We start from the raw sequence: 24,263 nt of genomic DNA, 5'->3' as shown, positions 1-24,263 counted from the left end.
TTTCCTCAAAAATAATGATAGTCATTAGGGCCAAACAGTTCTATTTTTGTTTCATCAGACCAGAGGACATTTCTCCAAAAAGTACGATCTTTGTCCCCATGTGCAGTTGCAAACCACAGTCTGGCTTTTTATGGCGGTTTTGGAGCAGTGGCTTCTTCCTTGCTGAGTGGCCTTTCAGGTTATGTCAATATAGGACTTGTTTTACTGTTGATATATATAATTTTGTACCTGTTTCCTCCAGCATCTTCACAAGGTCCTGGGTTTGATTTGCACTTTTCGCACCCAAGTACATTCATCTCTAGGAGACAGAATGCGTCTCCTTCCTGAGCGGTATGAGGCTGCATGGTCCCATGGTGTTTATACTTGCGTACTATTGTTTGTACAGATGAACGTGGTACCTCCAGGCATTTGGAAATTATTTCCAAGGATGAACCATACTTGTGGAGGTCTAAAACTTTTTTTCTGAGGTCTTAGCTGGTTTCTTTTGATTTTCCCATGATGTCAAGCAAAGAGAGGCGCTGAGTTTGAAGGTAGGCTTTGAAATACATCCACAGGTGCACCTCCAATTGACTTAAATTATGTCAATTAGCCAATCAGGAGCTTCTAAAGCCATGACATAATTTTCTGAAATTTTTCAAGCTGTTTAAAGGCACAGTCAATTTTGTGTATGTAAACTTCTCCCACTGCAATTGTGATAAGTTAAATAAACTTTAAACAATTGTTGGTAAACATTTCTTGTGTCATGCAGAAAGTAGATGTCCTAACTGACTTGCCAAAACTATAGTTTGTGGTTGAAAAACGAGTTTTAATGACTCCATCCTAAGTGTAAGCAAACTTCCGACTTCAACTGTAGTTCGTAAATGTAATTCCTCAAACTGTTCTTTGAAATGTGTAGTTTTCTTAGGAACTTCGTAAATATATTTCTTAAGAACTTCGTAAATATCTTCTCATGTGGCATTGACATTAGTGACATACTTGAAACCAATAAATACGCATATGTGATAGGGATGATAGGATTTGGCCCACTATAATAAAGTGTTGATATTTCAATTTGATTAAATGTATTTTTTTGCTTTATGTCTCGAGAATAAAATGTTTTAGTTGGCTCGCGAACCCTTCACACACAAACACAATCATGAAGTGGAACGACATTTATTGGATATTTCAAACTTTTTTAACAAATCAAAAACTGAAAAATTGGGCGTGCAAAATTATTCAGCCCCTTTACTTTCAGTGCAGCAAACTCTTTCCAGAAGTTCAGTGAGGATCTCTGAATGATCCAATGTTGACCTAAATGATTAATGATGATAAATACAATCCACCTGTGTGTAATCAAGTCTCCGTAGAAATGCACCTGCACTGTGATAGTCTCAGAGGTCTGTTAAAAGCGCTGAGAGCATCATGAAGAACAAGGAACACACCAGGCAGGTCCGAGATACTGTTGTGAAGAAGTTTAAAGCCGGATTTGGATACAAAAAGACTTCCCAAGCTTTAAACATCCCAAGGAGCACTGTGCAAGCGATAATATTGAAATGGAAGGAGTATCAGACCACTGCAAATCTACCAAGACCTGGCCGTCCCTCTAAACTTTCAGCTCATACAAGGAGAAGACTGATCAGAGATGCAGCCAAGAGGCCCATGATCACTCTGGATGAACTGCAGAGATCTACAGCTGAGGTGGGAGACTCTGTCCATAGGACAACAATCAGTTGTATATTGCACAAATCTTTCCTTTATGGAAGAGTGGCAAGAAGAAAGCCATTTCTTAAAGATATCCATAAAAAGTGTTGTTTAAAGTTTGCCACAAGCCACCTGGGAGACACACCAAACATGTGGAAGAAGGTGCTCTGGTCAGATGAAACCAAAATTGAACTTTTTGGCAACAATGCAAAACGTTATGTTTGGCGTAAAAGCAACACAGCTCATCACCCTGAACACACCATCCCCACTGTCAAACATGGTGGTGGCAGCATCATGGTTTGGGCCTGCTTTTCTTCAGCAGGGACAGGGAAGATGGTTAAAATTGATGGGAAGATGGATGGAGCCAAATACAGGACCATTCTGGAAGAAAACCTGATGGAGTCTGCAAAAGAAAAAAAATTCAGTCTCTCGATGTGCAAAACTGATAGAGACATACCCCAAGCGACTTACAGCTGTAATCGCAGCAAAAGGTGGCGCTACAAAGTATTAACTTAAGGGGGCTGAATAATTTTGCACGCCCAATTTTTCAGTTTTTGACTTGTTAAAAAAGTTTGAAATATCCAATAAATGTCGTTCCACTTCATGATTGTGTCCCACTTGTTGTTGATTCTTCACAAAAAAATACAGTTTTATATCTTTATGTTTGAAGCCTGAAATGTGGCAAAAGGTCGCAAAGTTCAAGGGGGCCGAATACTTTTGCAAGGCACTGTACCTGCTGGAGCATGTGCTACAGGTGGGAGATGCTATGGTGACCAGCGAGCTGAGATAAGGGGGGACTTTACCTAGCAGGGTCTTGTAGATGACATGGAGCCAGTGGGTTTGGCGACAAGTATGAAGTGAGGGCCAGCCAACGAGAGCGTACAGGTCGCAATGGTGGGTAGTATATGTGGCTTTGGTGACAAAACGGATTGCACTGTGATAGACTGCATCAACGTTAACATCGTTAGCTAAGTTCTTCTTTGCAAATTGACGAGATAGTGCCAGCTATTTAACACTTAGAGTATTGTAATATATTGTTAATATCTAGCTAGCCAGATAATGCGTGTTTCATTTGTATTATTACTGTATTTAAATATCCTGAAGCCAACTGTTTCTGTGGCGCAAGAAAACATGAATGGTTACAAAAGTACCCATTCGTCTCAAGACAAGGGTTTAGCTGTCCTAAAGTTAAGTACATTTCAAAAGAAGAAATCCTAAAGCATTATTTTCAAGAATACCATTTCTTCTGAACTTTTTTCTTAGGAAGAAACGTAGGTAAAACTTTAAGAACATTTCTAACAACTTTATTGAGGAATAGCAACTTTGCTTAACTTTCTTCTTAAGTCCGAAGATAAGGGAAAAAAATGCCAGTTAAGAAATGTATTCTTAAAGTTTTGTTAATCCGGACCCTGGACCCCAGGGAGAGTAGCTGCGGCTTTCACAACAGATAATGGGGATACTAATAAGATACAAAAAATACCATAGGAAGTCCCACCCAATTGACTAGTCCATGCTAAAACAAACTTTGGGGGCAAGTTTGCCCTCTATCCAGGTGTTGCCAAAATAGCTTAAAGGGAAATACTACTGTTTTATCAGATGGTCTTACCTGGCAAGTCATTTTTAAAGGATGGAACTAGAAAGTTAATTCTGGAACTGATGCCTGTAATTAATCTGTATAAACGCTGATGTCACCCCTGTAAATGACTAGTCACAGTATCCACTATGCTTATATCATCAGGTACTTTATTTGTAAGCATAGTAAAGTAGAAATAAGTCATATTACAACACAAGCTAGGTTTCCACTCAATTGGCGACAGATTTTCATGCAAATATTCTAATATTTGCATTTTCCCACCAGAGATGTTTCCATCAAATTGACTTGTTGCCGATAAAAGGCTGTTGGTGATGACATAGTGCACATAAATACAACTTTTGCAGTTAAATTCCTGCATGTACCAAATGAAAAATACAAGTAAAATGGGTTTCCATTGCATTTTCAACTCTGATGATTTTGCCACAAAATATGTTGCATTATAGAGCGAATGTGCCCACTGTGGTATCTACTGTAGCCAACCGCTCGAAGATACAGTGGGGGTATAGCCTACATGAGATTATTATTTGCCAAAAATATATATTTTATTTGTCAAAAAGCAGCCAAGCATCGATCATCATGTCAGAATAAGACCCTGGATGTTGATTGGAAAGGAGCATCAAGTTCATCACCTCGCACTTTCACCTCCCTGAAGTTAATAAACTTCAATGCTTTCCCGAGTCATTGTGGGAGGACCAGACAGCATGTCATGTTGTGACTCCAAGTTTACTTCGATATAATGGTTATTGTCCCCCATGATGAAACCGAGAAGGGGACTGTGGATCGGTCTCCATCCATTTGTCCATCTGAACGTTAGTCACACACGATCTCAGACACCACTGGCCCAATTTCGACAAAACTTGGGTGAGTAATGCGTCCTGCGATAGAGATCCAGCATTTACAAAATTACACTGATTGGCCCAAGGCAGAAGCTATAATAATTAACTGAAATGTGGAAGAGGCGAAGTGAGAGGGATAACTGGGCACAAAATGTGTCTTCTCCTGGAGGTGGTGTTTTTTCTTTGGCCCATGACATAGAGTACAGGGAGTGGATTAGCTAAAGAGACTTCAGTGGTCAACATCCAGGGCAGCCTGCTGGACCGGGCATCATCTGCCAAGCTCACCGGGCCAGTTAATCAAGCTTTCATTTAGCAAGACCCGATGAGAAGTTTGATATGTGCCCTAGCCAACCACACAAAGGCACGATGGATTAATTTTCCCAGGTTGACACAGACATGCTCAGGAAAGTGATATCACAACTTAAGCCATGAGCTGGCCTGGCAACAACTGCCTTCTCGATCCTATTCCACCACCTTCAAAATAGTTTTTAATTGCATATCTAAAGTACAATCTATTGTTAATCAATTTTTTTCATTTTTGAAAAAATCCAAATCTGGTTTTCGTGCCCACCACAGCACAGAGACAGCCTTGGTTAATGTGGTAAATTATCTTAGAGCCAACACAGATGCCAATCACCTCTGTGCTTGTACTCTTATATTTAAGTGCATAAGTGAATTTCTTGCATAGCTGTCAGTGCAAACTTGTAGCATATTCAAGGTTTAAAAAGCTTTCTAAAGTTTGTAATTTCCACTTTAAAATGTCAGACTTGATTTGCCCTAACGTAAAATGCAGCAACCCCAACAAAAAACATCCACATTTACTGTTGCTGCAGGATTATCTTCCCGCTATAACAAACTGCCTCAAATTAAGATCCTACATTTGTATTTTTATTTATTTAACCTTTATTTAACTAGGCAAGTCAGTTAAGAACAAATTCTTATTTAGAATGACGGCCTACCCCGGCCAAACTCTAACCCGGAGGACGCTGGGCCAATTGTGCGCACTGCCCTATGGAACAACCAATCACGGCCAGTTGTGAAACGCCTAGAATGGAACCAGGGTCTGTAGTAACTCATTTAGCACTGAGATGCAGTGCCTTAGACCGCTGCGACCCTCGGGAGTTACATCTGTACTTTACTTGCATAAAAAGGTTGAATTGAAACCTGGTAACCCACAAGAAACATGCATTTCAATGCAAAACGGCAAGGACAAAGATAACAGTCGCTCATTCCAACAGAGTAGGAGTGTACCACAGGCTATGTTCAGTTCTTGTGATTGGACTCTATACACTACCGTTCAAAAGTTTGGGGTCACTTAAAAATGTCCTTGTTTTTGAAAGAAAAGCCATTTGTTTGTCCGTTAAAATAACATCAAATGGATCAGAAATACAGTAAAGACATTGTTAATATTGTAAATTACTATTGTAGCTGGAAACGGCTGATTTTGTATCGAATTTCTTCATAGGCGTACAGAGGCCCATTATCAGCAACCATCACTCCTGTGTTCCATTGGCACGTTGTGTTAGCTAATCCAAGTTCATCATTTTAAAAGGCTAATTGATCATTAGAAAACCCCTTTGCAATTACGTTAGCACAGCTGAAAACTGTGGTGCTGATTAAAGAAGCAATAAAACTGGCCTTCTTTAGACTAGTTGAGTACCTGGAGCATCAGCATTTGTGGCTTCGATTACAGGCTCAAAATGGCCAGAAACAAAGAACTCTCTTCTGAAACAAGCCAGTCTATTCTTGTTCTGAGAAATGAAGGATATTCCATGTGAGAAATTGCTAAGAAACTGAAGATCTTGTACAACGCTGTGTTCTACTCCCTTCACAGAACAGTGAAAACTGGCTCTAACCAGAATATAAAGAGGAGTGGGAGGCCCCGGTGCACAACTGAGCAAGCGGACAAGTACATTAGAGTGTCTAGTTTGAGAAACAGGCGCCTCACAAGTCTTCAACTGGCAGCTTCAATAAATAGTACCCGCAAAACACCAGTCTCAACATCAACAGAGAAGAGGCAACTCAGGGATGCTGGCCTTCTAGGCAGAGTTGCAATGAAAAAGCCATATCTCAGACTGGCCAATTAAAAGAAAACAGATTAAGATGGGCAAAAGAACACAGACACAGGACAGAGGAATTGTAAAAACACATGGTCCTGGTCTTCAATGGTCTTCCTTATGGCCCTTGTACAAATGGAGCTGGAGAGAGAAAGTGGAATTGTGAGTGAAACATTACATCAGACATGAACAAGAATCTAATATCAGTGCTTTAAAAGATTAGAGAATAGGTGAGAGGGGGAGGGGGAGAAATAGAGAGAGAGAGACAGACAGACAGACAGACAACCAAAGACACAGAACAAACATAACAGGTAGTGGAGGTTGTGGGGTAGCTGGTCATACCGTTCTACGGTTCAGCACATCTTGAAGCATATAGCGGATTCTGGGGGAGGTCCTCCTTCTCTCCTGTATCAGATTAATCTGGGTGTAGTATTCATCCATTCTGGGCTGTGGAAGTATAGACCGGCTAAGTGAATGCTATTGACTTACAAACAGACGCACATCAATAAATCCATACAGACAGACCTGGTTCTTCTCAGAGTCCAAGTCTTTGCCAATGGTGAAGAGTATTGTGCACAGACCCTCTAGCGAATCATCATCTCCATCCTTTATTAGCTTTACGATGCAGTAGTCTATGAGGCCCTCGGTCATCATCTTCAACTTGAACAAATGGCAGATGAATGTGATGTTGCATAGCAACTCCCGCTGCCCCTCTGCCTTAGCCTCCTCCAGCTCCTCCCTCAGTCGCTGACGGTCCTCCTCCTGGAAGGAAATCAGGATATCTGTTCAGCCTGCCTTGTACTAATACAAATGGCATTGGACTAAACAAGGTACAAGTGTTACAATGATCAGTTGAAGGGAATACTTTAAATGTAATATCAATGTAAAGTTAATCAATTACAAATGTTTATAAAATAATAAGGTATTATGAAGAGAAATAAAGTTGATGTAATGTGGATTTTGACATCTCAAAGATGAAATGTTGCTGTATGAGGTGCAACCTCAGTGGTGGTGTCGAGTTCCCTCTGCTTTTCTTTTAAGATCTTTCTATTATCCTTCTCAAAGCCCTTCTGGCATTGGTTCAGCAGCAGCTTGCGGAAATTTACTGTCACTCCAGGTATTTTGAGCTGAAAGGGCAGGATATATAGGAGACAAAAACTCATTAACGGGTTATCCGATTATGGAGCGAGAGAGACAGAGTTAGATTTGAATTAGTTCGGATTAGATTCTGAACATTGACCACTATTACATTACTGTATTGGATACTTATTTGGTAGATATACAGTCACTAGTGAAGGTCTACACCCCTTGCACACAGTCTTCACATTTTTGCTGCCTTCAAATAACAGAAGGGTTCAAAATCTGGATTTCTTCCTACAGATCTACACAAACTACTTCACATTTTCAAAATGAAAGACAAATTAATAAAAATTGTAATGTGAAGAAATATTGATTGCGTATGTCTTCACACCGCAGAGTTAGCCCAATACTTGGTGGAAGCACCTTTTGCAGCCATTACAGCTGTGAATAATTTTGAATAAGATTCTACAAACATCACATAACTCTTAGGGCATTGTTTTTAGTCAAAATTGCTTTTGAGAATTGAGAATCATTGATGGACAGCAATACTCAAACCTTGTCTATATATTTTTCACGCAGATTTAAGTCAGGGGGTTGATACTGTACCACTCAGAAACACTCAATACCTATTGGAAAGCCATTGGTGTGTTTTTTGCATTAAAATGTGCTTAACTGTCCCACTAAAAGGGAACTCTATCCCATGGTTAAGTTTGTAGAAGACTATGGCGGGTTTTCCTTAAACCTTTCAAATGCATTTTGATCTTGACAAACTCCCCAGTTGCTGCCGGTGACAAGCACACCCATAACATGTTGCCACCACAATACTTGAAAATGTTGACTCCAATGCTTCCCACAGTTGTGTCATGTTGGCTGGATGTCCATTGGGTGGTGGACTATTCTCAATACACAGGAAACAGTTGAGCGTGAAAAACCCAGCAGTGTTGCAGTTCTTGACACATTCAAACCGGTGCGCCTGGCACCTACTACCATATCCCGTTCAAAAGCATTTACATTTTTTGTCTCACATACACAATTCACATCTCAATTGTCTCAAGGCTTAAAAATCCTTCCCTCTCCTTCATCTACACTGATTGAAGTGGATTTAACAAGTACATCAATAACGGATTGTAGCTTTTACCAGGTCAGTCTGTCATGGAAAAAGTGTTCCTAATTCCTTTTGTACACTCAGTGTATGTTGCCCTAAGAGCTGGTAAAATTGTATTAAAAACAATAAACAGCTGTTGGTGACAGGCAAACACAAATACACACATGGAGACTTGTACAGATGCATACGTACCCCCTTGAGTTGGTTGCACACCTTTGCATAGACCTCTGCGCTGGTAGGGTTTAAGATGGCCCTCTCATATATAGAGTCAATGATGCCCTGGAGTTTGTCCTCTGTGTCAATGGTGAATGCACTCACTACCTTCATTGACTGATGGAAGTTCTTGGGAGTCAGGCTGGTCAGGATGTTATCCATTTGTTCATACATTTCCTCTGTCTTCACTGTCTCTAGGTCCACAAGGTCCTGCTTCAAGTAATACGTTAAGGGGGCAGAAGAGGGAGTAGGCAGAGTTAAATAATAAAGGGGCAGCATCACCAACAGATATTATCTCCATCGTTATTCAACCAGGAGCGTATTACACATGTATATATTAATCTGACCAGATCTTACCAAGTCCTTTTCTTCCACTGCCTGTCTGCTAGTGCTAAGAGAACTGATAGCTGAGAGGGAGAAGAGAGAGAAAGAGAGGAAATGAAAACAAGAAGAAAGAGGAGGTTGTATGTCAGTCCTGTATGTTAGGTCCTTCACTTTATGGCAGTAATTGTTCTGTGATGGTACTACCCATCTAGCACATTTGGTTCCTTGGAAGTTGTGGGAACGTACATTTTTGGTTTCCCATTAGTTCTGGAAACAAAGTCATACGTTTCCTGACTGGTAAAACTGAACGTTTTTTAAAATTAAGTATTGAATGGAAGTGAAAACGTAGCCTGTTCAGGGAACGTACATTAATTTTTCAAGGAGGTTCTGAGAGCGTTTTACTATGTTTCCCTGAAAGTTTTCCTGGGAGGTGGTATTAACATTCTGAGAACTAAAATTATAGGTAATTAAATAACGTTCTGAGAATGTTTCAACACTGCTAATTTCATTTAACTGATTTTAATTCCAAGCATAGATAGGACACATGGACATTATTTTGCTTAAGCTTTAATCATGCAAACACATTTTTAATTGTGGTATGCCGTCAGTGAGACTTGAACCTATGATCTTGGAATTAGTCCACAGTGCCACCACGACGGAGCTATCACGCCATGTTTTTTTTACTCACACAAAACTGTTCATTTTAGTTTATTTAAACAGACCACATTTCAAAGGGAACAAGCACTCATCAAAATCAGGTGTGGCCAATTAGTGGGTGCGGCCAACACACATGAACACACTTAACAAGATAGGAAATATATGTTTTTAAATACAATTCTTAGAATTGTTTTTAAATGTTACTAATGTTTTCTTTTGTTTTTTTTAATAGAAAGTTTTCTTAATGTTCTGAGAACATGACTTTAAATAGAACATTGAGGAAACCTGTAGAAAACTTTATCATGAAGTACTGAAATTCCCACAGAAAAACGTTGTTTCTTAAAACATTCTTGGAACAATTTGAGAACATTATTTGAAATAGAACCATGAGGAAACCTGTAGGAAATGTTAAGATGAAGTACTGAAATTCTCACCAAAGAAACATATGGTTTTCAGAACATTATGTGCTAGTTGGGTAATCTGCACCATTCCCAGAACGTGGTGGGAAGGTTGTATGTAAACTAACCATAGGACAACCACGCTCTCACCAAGATCTAAGAAACATATGGTTCTCAGAACGTTGTGCTAGCTGGGTACTTACTGTATGGTCCCAGACTTTCTTCAACTGTTGAAAGAAATAGAGAAAAAAAAAGTGTTAATGTATGAAGGAATTTGGCTTGTGGACAGAAATAGTAGGCCTTGGGTTGCAAAAATCCCAGTAATTTAACCAATATTCTCAGGTTGGCAGATTCCCTGTATAAGGAAGGAATAAGCAGGGAATCTAAATTCCTCTAACCAGGATTTCTGGAGAATCTGGGCATGTTGGGAAAAATACTGGAATTTTGCAGACCTAAAATAAGCACCTGATTTAGAAAACTCCACAAATTGCAACTTGGAGGAATCTTCAAATTGCTTTTGCATTTCAGAGGCACATGTCCTCACTTCTTCAAACGCCTCAGTGATGCTGGGCAATTTCTACAAACAGACAAGGAAACATGCAGGACATCAGATATACCACAAACCCATTTCAGAAAAACTTCTTAATACACCGCGACATGGTAAAAGTCAACATATAAGGTGTTCATATAAATAGTTATATGTAGTGAGCAGAGATAGAAGTTTGCTATATTATTGTTTAAATATATATTTATAATACCTTTTCAAAAAAGTTCATCAAAAACAGATCAAAACAATGAACTAAAGGTTCACAAGATATTAATTAATCAAGTCTTCCTGGTTTGTGAATGATGTCAATTTCTCCCAGTTACTTTCGAATAAAGGATTTTGGAGTCTTAAGGTATATGTATGTCAAGCTTTCCATTTTAAAGATTTCTTGGATTATCATTTTGGGGCTTCTACTTTATACCAGTTCCTGGTAATGGCTTTTTTACTTGGAGCAAGGTGCCTTTAACAAGTATTTGTGACTGCCCATCACATTCTCTGGGACAAAATAAATGGGTGTGGTTGGCATCTACATAGCCACACAGCTGCCAGCATGGCTGTTGTATAGTTAGCTGTTGACTTTTGATTCTAGGTGTGATAAAAAAACGACTTGTTTCTCCAACAGAACTCTCCATGTTCTTGAGTTTTAAGAAGTACAGTGCATTCAGACCCCTTTCTTTTTCTAAATTTTGTTACATTATAGCTGTATTCTAAAATTGATTAAATTAATGAAAAATCTTCAATCTACACACAATACCCCATAATGACAAGGCAAAAACAGGTTTACATTTTTCTTATATATATTCAGACCCTTTTCTATGAGGGTCGAAATTGAGCTCAGGTGCATCTTGTTTCCATTGATCAACCTTGAGATGTTTGTAAAACTTTGGTTTCACCTTTGGTGAAATCAATTGATTGGACACCTGTCTATATAAGGTCCCACAGTTGACTGTGCATGTCAGAGAAAAAACCAAGCCATGAGGTCGAAGGAAATATACATAAAGCTCCGAGACAGGATAGTGTCGGGGGAAGAATACCCCAAAAAATTCTGCAGCATTGAAGGTCCCCAAGAACACAGTGGCCTTCATCATTCTTAAATGGAAGAAGTTAGGAACCACCAAGACTCTTCCTAGAGCTGGCCGCCTGGCCAAACTGACCAATCGGGAGAGAAGGGCCTTGGTCAGGGAGGTGACCAAGAATCCGATGGTCACTGACAGAGCTCCAGAGTTACTCTGTGGAGATGAGAGCATTCCAGAAGGACAACCATCTCTGCACCAATCAGGCCTTTATGGTAGAGTGGCCAGACTGAAGCCACTTCTCAGTAAAAGGCACGATAGCCCACTTGGAGTTTGTCAAAAGGCACCTAAAGGACTCTCAGACCATGTGAAACAAGATTATCAGAGGCAGGGACTGGGAGACTAGTCAGAACCGAGGGAAAGATTAACAGAGCAAAGTACAGGGATCCTTGATGAAGAGCACTCAGGACCTCAGACTGGGGTGAAGGTTCACCTTCCAACAGGACAACAACCCTAAGCACACAGCCAAGACAACGCATGAGTGGCTTCGGGACATAAACCCGATCTAACATCAAAGGAGAGACCTGACAATAGCTGTGCAGTGACGCTCCCCATCCAGCCTGACAGAGCTTGAGAGGGTCTTTAGAGAAGAATGGGAGAAACTCCCCAAATACAGGTGTGCCAAGCTTGTAGCGTCATACCCAAGAAGACTCGTGGCCGTAATCGCTGCTACAGGTGCCTCAACAAAGTACTGAGTAATGGGTCTGAATAGTTATGTAAATGTGATCTGTTTAAGTTGAATACATTTGCAAAAATGCCTAAAAATCTGTTTTTGCGTTGTCATTATGGGGTATTGTGTGTAGATTGACGAGGGAAAAAACAGTAATCAATTTTAGTATAAGGCTGTAAATGTAACAAAATGTGGAAAGTCAAGGGGTCTGAATACTTTTTGAATGCACTGTATGTTGGGTACTGCATATATTGTCCCAGTCTTCCTCTGAGATGTCTATATTCAGTTCCTTTTCCCATTTTGCTTTAATATAACGAGTTGAGTCTATCAGGCCATGACACAGTGAAGAGGTTGTCTTCGACATTGCCTGTTTATATGCATTTCGAATCACATGGATAGTCATACGTGGTATGAAAGAAGGCTCTGTCATTTTTTTCTCTTTTTCAAAATAGTCCATTAACTGTAAGTATCTGAAGAAATCTTGGTTTTCCATCGCACATTTCTCCTTGGAATGAAAACAGAGTTCTTCATCCTCTACAATGGCACACAATGCTGTCATGCCTCTCTCAGCACATTCCTTAAATGTTTTATCGTAGATACCTGGTTTAAATTTTGAATCAAACGCAAACCATTTCAACATTCTGATTTCCTTTTCCAGGTTGTGTTCTACAATCCAAAACAAGAGGTCTAGTGTAAATGATGATATAGGGTTAAGTATTCCTGTATTCCCAAATGGGTCTTTATCCCCAGCTGAAGTTGTCTATAGTATAAGTGCTGAATGATATTGACTGACCAATACAGAGAAAATAAATACCTTTGTTCAAAACTGATCCAAACATTTCCCCTTATAAATGTTCAAACTTTACACACTTCAAAATGTGCTTGTAAACATCTGTAGCACTTTATTCGAGCGCTATTGATTTTACCTGTAGGAAATGGGGGTAGACCTCTATGTGTGGAAGCTGTCTACCCTCTGTTTCGGTTCTCTTCAGCTCATCAAGCTCCTGCTCCAGTGTCTGTAGGAGTCCCTCAGCCTCACTCACCATCTCCTTCTCTTTAGCTTGGATCACCTCTCTCACCTCTGAGCACCTTGTCTCAATCAGCTTGGTGAAGAACCTCTCGCTGTCCTCTATTGTAGCCTGTGATAAGCACTATCAAAAGACAGAGAGAGAAAGAGGCATCTTGTTGAGACATTTGGCTCAGAAACTTTGGTAAGCATTGTCTGCGTCCCGAATACTCAGCACTTCCCCCAAAGTATTGACTTGCATACTCCCCGTCATGATTGATGGGCTGCGGGGGATAGCTGACGTTTTACGGGTTCCTGACAAATACTGCTAATTTGTGTTTTTTAATGCTGATCTTAACTTTTTGTTACATAATGTCTCCGCCATAATGTCCTATGATCGAAAACGGCTTCTGGACATCAGAGCATCGATCACTAAACTCAATTTGGATGAAGATTTCTACTTCAACGAGTCAGCAGCTCTAGACGTTCTTCTTACTTTGTACCAGGCCCTAATCCCTGGGACTTGAAAGAGGAAGCAGCGGCTACAAAGAGACAGGCGAGGCGGCATGCTAATGAGATTACGTCGGCGAACAAATAGACGGCCATTTCCCTTTGTTCTGATGGCGAATGTGCAGTCACTGGAGAACAAACTGGATGAACTCCATTCGAGACTATCCTTTCAACGAGACCTAAAGAACTATAATATCCTATGTTTCTCCGAGTCTTGGCTGAACAAGGTCATGGATAAGAGATATCTCGTGGGTTTCTCCATGCATCGTCTAGACAGGACGGCAGCCTCGGGTAAGACTAGGGGATGGGGGGGTGTGTCTCTTTGTTAATAGCAAGTCTCTAGTTTTTGCTCCTCTAAGTTGTATACTTCGCAGCTGTCTATTTACCACCACAAACCAATGCTGGCACTAAGACTGCACTCAACAAGCTGTATAGAGCAATAAGCAAACAAAAAAATGCACATCCAGAAGCAGCGCTTCTTGTGGTCAGTGATTTTTGTATTTATTATTGGTACTTTTTACCCCTTTTTCTCCCCAATTTCATATCCTCAAATTGGTAGTTACAGTCTTGTCCCATCGCTGCAACACCCGTACGGACTCAGGATAGGGGACGGTCGAGAGCCATGCATCCTCCCCGAAATACGACCCCGCCAAGCCACACTGCTTCTTGGCACACTGCTCCCTTAACCTGGAAGCCAGCCACACCAATGTGTTGGAGGAAACACCGTACATCTGGCGACCGAAGTCAGTTTGCACGCGCCCTGCCACCACAAGGAGTCGCTAGAGAGCGATGGGACAAGGGCATCCCATCCGGCCAAACCCTCCCCTATCCCAGATGGCGCTGGGCCAATTGTGCGGTGCCTCCATCACGGATGGTGATTTTAATGCAGGGAAACTGAAATCCGTTTCAGCTCACTTTTATCAGCATTTCACCTGTGCAACTAGAGGTGACAAAAATAATCTTTGATCACCTTTACTCCACACACACAAAAAAATACAAGGCTCTCCCTCACCCTCCATTTAGCAAAACTGATCATAACTGCATCCTCCTGATTCCTGCTTACAAGCGAAAACGCAAAAAGGAAGTACCAGTGATGTGCTCAATACGGTAGTGGTCCGATGAAGTGGATGCTAAGCTACAGGACTGTTTTGCTAGCACATACTGGAATATGTTCCGGGATTTATCTGATAACATTGAGGTGTTTACCACATCGGTCACCAGCCTGACAGCACTTGAGTGGATCTGCAGAGAAGAATGGGAGAAACTCCCCACATACAGGTGTGCCAAGCTTGTAGCATGATACCCAAGAAGACTTGAGGCTGCAATCGCTTCCAAAAGGTGCTTCAACAAAGTACTGAGTAAAGGGTTTGATATTTCCAGTTAACTTTTTTATAAATTACCAAAAATGTTGTTTTTTTAAACGTTTTTTGCTTTGTCATTATAGGGTATTGTGTGTAGATTGATGAGTGGAAAAAACTTTTTAGAATAAGTTTGTAACGTAACAAAAAGTGGAAAATGTCAAGAGGTCTGAATACTTTCCGAATGCAATGCATGTTGGTTACCCAAAATAAATGCAAATAAAAAAAGCTAACAATTGAGATTCACCCATAGACGAGCCCTAAAACAGCTCATCACACAGTGTGGGTGACTGCATACTTGGGAGTGTTTCTGAAAGTGGGCGTTGCAAAAGTAGTGTGTGGACCAACTGTGATGGGTCTAACATTAGTGCTCCACTATCCGTTAGACCAGCTTAATGTTTACATAGCAGGTGAAGAGAACTAACGTAGCAGATTAGGAGAATTAAAGTGTCAGGTTGGGAGAATGAGGATAAGGTTAGGAAAAGGGTTAGGGTTAGCTAAAATGCGTGGCAGGTTAGAATAATTAACGTGGCAGGTTAGGAGAATGAGGTTAAGGTTAGGAACAGGTTTAGGCTTAGCTAAAATGCTACAGTTGTCAACAATAGACTCATCGTGCAGCCCAATCAGCCACGCAAAATGGTCTTGAGTGGCTACAAATCTGCCCAATTACATGATTCACTTTCCATACAACCACTTCTGTTGATCCTTCCACTTCTGTTGACACAACCACTTTCAGACACCCTACATGTGTGCAGTTATCCAGGACTCCATCAGTCAGCTAATGTCACACCTTTAGAGACTCCACTTCCTGTCTCAGTTTCTGTAGTTCCTCCTCTCTCTCCTGGATTATCTGTTGGCATGTCTTCAACTGCACATTCACCTTTTTCTGTGGACAAACATACAGATAGTTGTAATTGACATCACACAATGGATCAAACCACATCCCTTTCTGATAGATACAGATACAGTACCAGTCAAAGGTTTGGACACACCTACTCATTCCAGTGTTTTTCTTAATTTTGACTATTTTCTAAAATGTAGAATAATAGTGAAGACATCAAAACTATGAAATAACATACATGGAATCATGTAGTAACCAAAAAAGAGTGTTAAACTCTTAGCCACCCTTTGCCTTGAAGATAGCTTTCTACACTTTTGGCATTCTCTCAACCAGCTTCATGAGGTAGTCATGAATGCATTTCAATTAACAGCCTGCCACATATCTATGTACCTCTTATACTAAGCCTATAATGGTATCCCATCCACACCTTTTTGGTAGCCCCCAAAGCAGCAGCTGAGTCTTCAGCTTTCAGCTTATCATCATGATGAGGACATGTGTTCTCCTGTAGTGGTATAGATGTGCTGATCAGCTTCTGATTCTTCATGGCTAATGACTTATAGTGAGGACGCAAAACAGGTTCTGTGTCTCCAGGTCCCGTGTGTTTCTCAGCATCATTGTCAGCTTGCAGCCCGGTCTTCTCCATCTTTTCCACCAACTCACCAAGCTGGGCCGTTTCTTTCTGGAGAGAGAAATACACACACAACAGAAACATTACATCACTCATCTAAAACATTACATTTTGGCAATGCAATAATCTGTAATATTATAGAATTGATAGAACTGTAATTCCTACAATTGATACATATAAAACCACATAATATGGGTTTAATAGCATAGAACAAGAAAATGAAACAACTAAGAGGGTAGATATGGGTGTTTAAAGAGGTAGACAAATAAATGGTCATACCTTTCGGAGGTCCAGCACATCCTGCAGCATGCTTGTGATTCTGGGGGAGGTTGTCCTATTCTTCATAATCTTCACAATCATGTTGTAGTACTGATCCATTCTGGGCTGTGGAAGTATAGACAGGCCAAGTGAATGTAGTTGACTGATTTATAGATCTGAATCTATTGGATTGATCAATCCCAAAATGTGGACTAAAAATGCCATTAATTTTGCTGTCATGGATACAAAATAAAATGTTTTTATTTTGTTCAAAAACAGACAGACGGATGCATGGATGGACAGACAAAATTCTGTACCCTGGCCTTCTTAAAGTCCAAGTCCTTGCCGATGGTGTAGAGTAATGTGCAGAGACCCTCCAGAGAGTTATCATCTTGGTTCTTCAGCAGCTGTACGATGACGTCGTGCATGACGTGCTCAGTCAGCATCTTCAACTTGAACAACTCACACATTAACTTGATATTGCCTAGCGACTGCCTCCGCTCCTCGGTCTTGGCCTCCTCCAGCTCCTCCCACACTCGCTGGCGCTCCTCCTCCTGGAAGGAATAAGGAAAGTTAACAAGTTAAACTATACAAATTGTTACTAGTTAGATAACAAACCATGTTCCAATTATCAATTGAAGGGAATAGCACCACAATATACACTGCTCAAAAAATAAAGGGAACACTAAAATAACACATCCTAGATCTGAATGATTGAAATATTCTTATTAAATACTTTTTTCTTTACATAGTTGAATGTGCTGACAACAAAATCACACAAAAATGATCAATGGAAATCAAATTTATCAACCCATGGAGGTCTGGATTTAGGGTCACACTCAAAATTAAAGTGGAAAACCACACTACAGGCTGATCCAACGTTGATGTAATGTCCTTAAAACAAGTCGAAATGAGGCTCAGTAGTGTGTGTGGCCTCCACATGCCTGTATGACCTCCCTACAACGCCTGGGCATGCTCCTGATGAGGTGGTGGATGGTCTCCTGAGGGATCTCCTCCCAGACCTGGACTAAAGCATCCGCCAAGTCCTGGACAGTCTGTGGTGCAATGTGGTGTTGGTGGATGGAGCGAGACATGATGTCCCAGATGTGCTCAATTGGATTCAGGCCTGGGGAACGGGCGGGCCAGTCCATAGCATCAATGCCTTCCTCTTGCAGGAACTGCTGACACACTCCAGCCACATGAGGTCTAGCATTGTCTTGCATTAGGAGGAACCCAGGGCCAACCGCACCAGCATATGGTCTCACAAGGGGTCTGAGGATCTCATCTCGGTACCTAATGGCAGTCAGGCTACCTCTGGCAAGCACATGGAGGGCTGTGCGGCCCCCCAAAGAAATGCCACCCCACACCATGACTGACCCACCGCCAAACCGGTCATGCTGGAGGATGTTGCAGGCAGCAGAACGTTCTCCACGGCGTCTCCAGACTGTCACGTCTGTCACTCAGTGTGAACCTGCTTTCATCTGTGAAGAGCACAGGGCGCCAGTGGTGAATTTTCCAATCTTGTTATTCTCTGGCAAATGCCAAACGTCCTGCACGGTGTCGGACCCTCATACCACCCTCATGGAGTCGGTTTCTGACCGTTTGAGAAGACACATGCACATTTGTGGCCTGCTGGAGGTCATTTTGCAGGGCTCTGGCAGTGCTCCTCTTGCTCCTCCTTGCACAAAGGCGGAGGTAGCGGTCCTGCTGCTGGGTTGTTTCCCTCCTACGGCCTCCTCCACGTCTCCTGATGTACTGGCCTGTCTCCTAGTAGCGCCTCCATGCTCTGGACACTACGCTGACAGACACCGCAAACCTTCTTGCCACAGCTCGCATTGATGGTCCCTCCTGGATGAGCTGCACTACCTGAGCCACTTGTTGGGTTGTAGACTCCATCTCATGCTACCACTAGAGTGAAAGCACCGCCAGCATTCAAAAGTGACCAAAACATCAGCCAGGAAGCATAGGAACTGAGAAGTGGTCTGTGGTTATCACCTGCAGAACCACTCCTTTATTGGGGGTGTCTTGCTAATTGCCTATAATTTCCACCTGTTTTCTATTCCATTTGCACAACAGCATGTGAAATTTATTGTCAATCAGTGTTGCTTCCTAAGTGGACAGTTTGATTTCACAGAAGTGTGATTGTCTTGGAGTTACATTGTGTTGTTTAAGTGTTCCCTTTATTTTTTGGAGCAGTGTATTACCAATGCACAGTTAGGGCAACATAATCAATCGCACATCAAAGCATTAAAATCATACAGAGGAATGAATATCATTTAGATCAGATTAGAATATCACAAAAAGATGTTTCAAAATGTTGGTCTATAATGTAGTCGACAGTCTCTGAAGGGATGGATGTGCTACCTTGGTGATGGCATCCACCATCTCCTGTTTTTGCCGGAAGATTTCGCAACTGTTTCTCGCCATGTTCTCAAAGTTTGCTTGGACTCGGTTCAGAAACAGCGTGCGGAAATTTACTGTCACTCCTGGTTTGGCAGCGCTGGGTACTCTAAGCTGAGGAGGAAGATATGCAGAAGGGAGAAAAAAAACACAGGTTAAAAGCACAATATGTATGATTTCCTGCTGTTCTTGGTGTGTGGTCACTGGCATTTGACAAAAAATAGCAATCACCTCTGAGAAACAGACAAAATAAAAACAGACAGAAAATTGTATAGACTTACCTCCATGAGGCAGTGGCAGATGTTGGCATAGGTCACAGACCTGGTAGGATGTGCCAGGGCCCTCTCATATATGAGGTGAATGATGCCCTTCAGTCTGGCCTCTGTGTTAATGGTGAACTCAGTAATTGCCAACATCGATTGCTGGAAGTTGTTTTGATTTACCCTATCCAGGATGTAATCCATTTGAGCATACAGTTCCTGTGTCTTCTCTGGCTCTGGATCCTGAAAATCATTCTTCAAGTTATAAATTGGGGGACAGGTGAGGCAGTGACAGACATCAAAGTTAAAGAGGGTAAGGAGGTCAGAGAAACAATTAGGGGGCAGTGTGATATCACCAACAATTTAATCAGGAGGGAATCACTGAACACACATGTACCTACTGTGTACATATAAACTCTGGACTTACAAAGTTCTGTTTTTCCACAGCCTGTCCACTGGAAGAGGGAGCTGGTGACTGGGTTTCTTGTTTGCATGTCTTCTTGGTCCCACTCATCTTCTTCTGTGGACAAACACACACTGGTATTGAGGCAATAACTACCGTGGTATTACAACATACACTCTTCCTGAATGTTATGTTGTGATAGATAGAAATGTGTCTTTGCCTTCTCTGGTAGATGGGAGGGGCATGTGTAATTCACTGAACTCACATGACATGTAAAGTACAATGTACACGTAGGATAATTTCATACTGTGAAACATTCAATGATACTCCATGTAGTTTAGTCACTGCAGACAGGAACATGTTATTATCCATACCTTTTTCTTGTTAACCAGGTGCTGATTTCTCAGCATATCTTTGCTGAGTATTTCCTCAGTATATGACTATGTTTCCAGATCCAGTGTCATCCATTTGCAATCCAGTCTTCTTCCTTTTTTCAATTTCATCAAACTTGGTGTTTGTGTTTAGTACAGGTATTGGGGTGTAGGTCTCTGCACTGGAAGCATATCTGGTAAGGTTACTTTGGTCATCCTGATCCCAGTTACCAATACATAATTTGCAGTAACTCTGTACACAGGGAATTCTCACCGGATTCAGTAAACCCACAGATTAGACAACTTAATTTTTTCTGATTCAAAATATCAATAGTTTGAGCCACAGTAGTTGAGTCACTGCAGGTTACTAACGTGCGATATTTCCGGTGCAGTCTTAATAAAACACGTCACTGTACTGCTACAGCGCAGTTGTTGGTTTTGTTTCTTGTACTGCTAGCGTACCAAAATATAGACCACCGTCGGTACTTTCCAACGTCGGCAAATGACTCCTAGTGGTTAGAACAAACAACGAGGTGGGCGGAGCCAAACACGAGCTAGCGAGAGCCTATTGGCGCGTTCTAGCATATATTTGCGTATTTCCGTTAGTAAACGACTATATAACGTGTATAATAACTCAATTCGCACATGCACTCCTTCTAAAGAACGACATTTTAGAAACGTTGGCAACGTTTCTAAAATGTTTTTCTAAAAAAAACATTGTCCACTCTGTTTGTAACATATTTTAGTTTTGGAAACAGTGAAAAAAGGAGGAACCCGTACACAGTTCCTGATAGTATCACTGCTCTTTATTCAGCGTTTCGCTACACTCGCAATAACATCGGCTAACCATGTGTATTTGTCCGATTTGAGTTAACGTATCCGCCTCACGGCCTTCAAAACGTCAGAGCGTTTGTGAGTTTCTTCTTCTTCTTCTTCTTCTTCTTCTTCGTCTTCTATGAGGTATAACGGTGGTTGGCATCCAATTTGTTGCATTACCGCCACCTACTAGACTGGAGTACAACTCCATTACATTTAATGTATTCCTACCTCATGCCATCATCAGGAAAAGATGGGACATCACCACTTAACACACCCTGTAACTCTTCTGCTGTCAAGTCTCGCACACCCAAATACCGCTATGCAGCTGCCACCACAACCTCAATTTCCTGAGACTTCCGATTCATCCCTACAGTACAATTAATAACCATTGCTATAAATGCAAAAAATCCCATTTTACTGAAACATATTACCTTTTGGCCTATCCCTCTGTACTGGTATATCTCTACTACTCTCACCACTCCTCCCCCTTAACCCATCTTCCTCTACTTTATTCAATGCCTCAGTATATGACAACTTCTGCACTACTGTACCCCTGGAAACAGCAATCTGCTTCTCTCGCACGGGACATTTCTGATCCCCAGCTCCATAGGCACCCTTACAGTTAACACATTCCACTACTTTCCCCAATACTACACATTCCCTTGTCTCATGCCCTTCTGCACATTTCTCACACCTTGGACCTTCCTTTATACACACTGCTGCCACATACCCATAAGCTTGACACCTGTAACATTTTAATATATTCGGAACATACGCTCATATATATCCTAACTTCACTTTGTCAGGGAAAGACTCAACTTCAAAACTCAAAAGAACAGACAAAGAATATTCTGTTTCCCAACTCTCGCCACCCTGTCCACGTTGCATCAAATGACGAGCATCACATACACCGGAAATCTTTGCCCTCAGCTAGGCAACTTTTATATCTACTGCCAGCCTGGTTAACACTCCTTTCATTGGTGCCCTTTTCTTGAGAACAAAACAATTCACTTTTCTTACCCCCATTCATTTGACTTTGAGCGCATTCTTCCTCTGCCCAACAGACACACAAACAATTATCACTAGACCACTTCTAGTTACCCTCACCGATTCCACATGACCCAACACTTTTTTCACCCACTGTGAAACCACAAATGGATCAGCCAAAAGGCAAGAGTCCACTTTTTCCATAAACTTTTTCCATAAACTTCACTCCTACTGTCAGACTCTTCTTCATCCTGATCCTCAGTGCATACCTCAGTCTAACTTTACTGCAAATACCACCTCCGATACTTCACCTTAATTCACTTCCCTTTCTCCTCCTGTCTTCAGCTCCCTCTGCGTACACCTTCTACCATTCTTCTTTGACAAACCATCTTTTTTTCCATACTTTTTATCAGACTCAAGCTTACCCGCTTCTTCCCTCTCTCTCTTAGGGCTCTTCAACACCTACATTGCTTGCTGTTTGGGGTTTTAGGCTGGGTTTCTGTACAGCACTTTGAGATATCAGCTGATGTACGAAGGGTTATATAAATACATTTGATTTGATTTGATCTTCTCCCTCTCTTTTTCCCTCTACTCCTCCTCCGTTTTCCAAGTACACGTCCTCTTATGATAATAGTGCTGCTCCATTCCTGACACCCATCTTGTTCTTGCTTTCTCTAGGGACTCCATTTTCCCTTTCTTTCTCGACACGTCATGACCCTCGACTCAATACTATCTCCTTTTGTAAGTTTTTTAAATTTAGCACCCTTATGTAAACCTAGCCCCACCCACATCCGTTCCACGCATCGAATGACATTACTCAATGACATGGATCCCAATCTCAAATTCACTATTGAATGTGACACTAAACGTGTTCATTACCTTGATATGTGGACTGAGAAATCGACTAGAACCCTGTTTACAACTCTGTATAGAAAAGTAACCGACAGAAACACTCTATTACATGGGGACAGCTTCCACCCTGACTTACAAGAAGCCAGTTTTTCAGACTGCACAATACAGTATATGCCACTCCACAGAGGACTATCTAGAAAAAGCAGCAGAGATGCGCAATAGGTTTCTAAGAAGAGGCTATTCTCCACAATGTGTGGATGAAGCTCTTAATTTGGCATTGGGGAAAACACGAGATGAACTGCTACAAAAAAATACCCACTAGCGCTAACGAACACTCTGTAATGTTCACAACCACATATACTTTGAACTCGCGGAAAGTGGGAGATGCTGTCAAGAAACACTTGCATGTTTTATCATCGGACCCAGCTATGCAGGCTGAATTTAAGAATCCACCACTTATTGTATATAGGAGAGGTCACAATGTACGCAATAAATTGGTCCATGCCAACTGCCAGCCTTTTAAGCCCTCTTCCGAATGGTAGCTATAAAGGCAGAGGTTCTGCACAGTGCAACAATATGATGAAGTGTGAATATTTCTGCCAGAAAAGGATGTCATGGCTTTAGAAGCTCCTGATAGGCTAATTGACCTCATTTGAGTCAATTGGAGGTGTACCTGTGGATGTATTTCAAGGCCCACCTTCAAACTCAGTGCCTCTTTGCTTGACATCATGGGAAAATCTAAATACTTTTTTTTGTAGACCTCCACAAGTCTGGGTCATCCTTGGGAGCAATTTCCAAACGCCTGCAGGTACCACGTTCATCTGTACAAACAATAGTTCGCAAGTATAAACACAATGGGACTCAGGAAGGAGACTCGTTCTGTCTCCTAGAGATTAATGTACTTTGTTGCGAAAAGTGCAAATCAATCCCAGAACAACAGCAAAGGACCTTGTGAAGATGCTGGAGGAAACAGGTACAAAAGTTTCTATATCCACAGTAAAACGAGTCCTATATCGACATAACCTGAAAGGCCACTCAGCAAGGAAGATGCCACTGCTCCAAAACCGCGATAAAAAAGCCAGACTACGGTTTGCAACTGCACATGGGGACAAAGATGGTACTTTTCGGGAAAATGTCCACTGGTCTGATGAAACAAAAATAGAACTGTTTGGCCCTAATGACCATCGTTATGTTTGGAGGAAAAAGGGGGAGGCTTGCAAGCCGAAGAAAATCATCCCAACCTTGACGCACGGGGGTGGCAGCATCATGTTGTGGGGGTGCTTTACTGCAGGAAGGACTGGTGCACTTCACAAAATAGATGGCTGCATGAGGGGAA

General features: G+C 41.5%; 1 protein-coding gene across 4 annotated transcripts; it reads right to left on the bottom strand.

Annotated features, from left to right (window-relative positions):
• Positions 1-3,401: 3,401 nt before the first annotated feature.
• LOC109899435 (interaptin) lies at positions 3,402-21,193 on the bottom strand. 4 transcript variants are annotated; one of them, XM_020494676.2, is made up of 17 exons: positions 20,273-21,193; positions 19,923-20,015; positions 19,517-19,738; positions 19,200-19,349; positions 17,153-17,389; positions 16,857-16,961; positions 16,377-16,628; positions 15,899-15,994; positions 13,161-13,385; positions 10,410-10,521; positions 10,148-10,171; positions 8,923-8,972; positions 8,545-8,778; positions 7,169-7,294; positions 6,693-6,929; positions 6,510-6,614; positions 3,402-6,308 (listed from the first exon to the last, which is right to left on the bottom strand). In XM_020494676.2, the coding sequence occupies exons 1-17, from the start codon at positions 20,306-20,308 to the stop codon at positions 6,273-6,275; spliced, it is 2,340 nt and encodes a 779-aa protein (XP_020350265.1). In that variant the 5' UTR covers positions 20,309-21,193; the 3' UTR covers positions 3,402-6,272. The 4 variants fall into 4 exon arrangements, with proteins under 4 accessions (XP_020350265.1, XP_031691944.1, XP_020350267.1 ...); XM_020494678.2 differs by having other exon boundaries at positions 3,404-6,308; positions 19,923-20,012; XM_020494677.2 differs by having other exon boundaries at positions 3,410-6,308; positions 8,545-8,775; positions 20,273-21,100.
• Positions 21,194-24,263: the final 3,070 nt, after the last annotated feature.

Source organism: Oncorhynchus kisutch, linkage group LG11 (genome assembly GCF_002021735.2).
Source record: "Oncorhynchus kisutch isolate 150728-3 linkage group LG11, Okis_V2, whole genome shotgun sequence".
Taxonomy (NCBI): domain Eukaryota; kingdom Metazoa; phylum Chordata; class Actinopteri; order Salmoniformes; family Salmonidae; genus Oncorhynchus; species Oncorhynchus kisutch.
The sequence above is the reverse complement of the archived record's forward strand: the minus strand, read 5'-3'. Positions and strand labels throughout refer to the sequence as shown.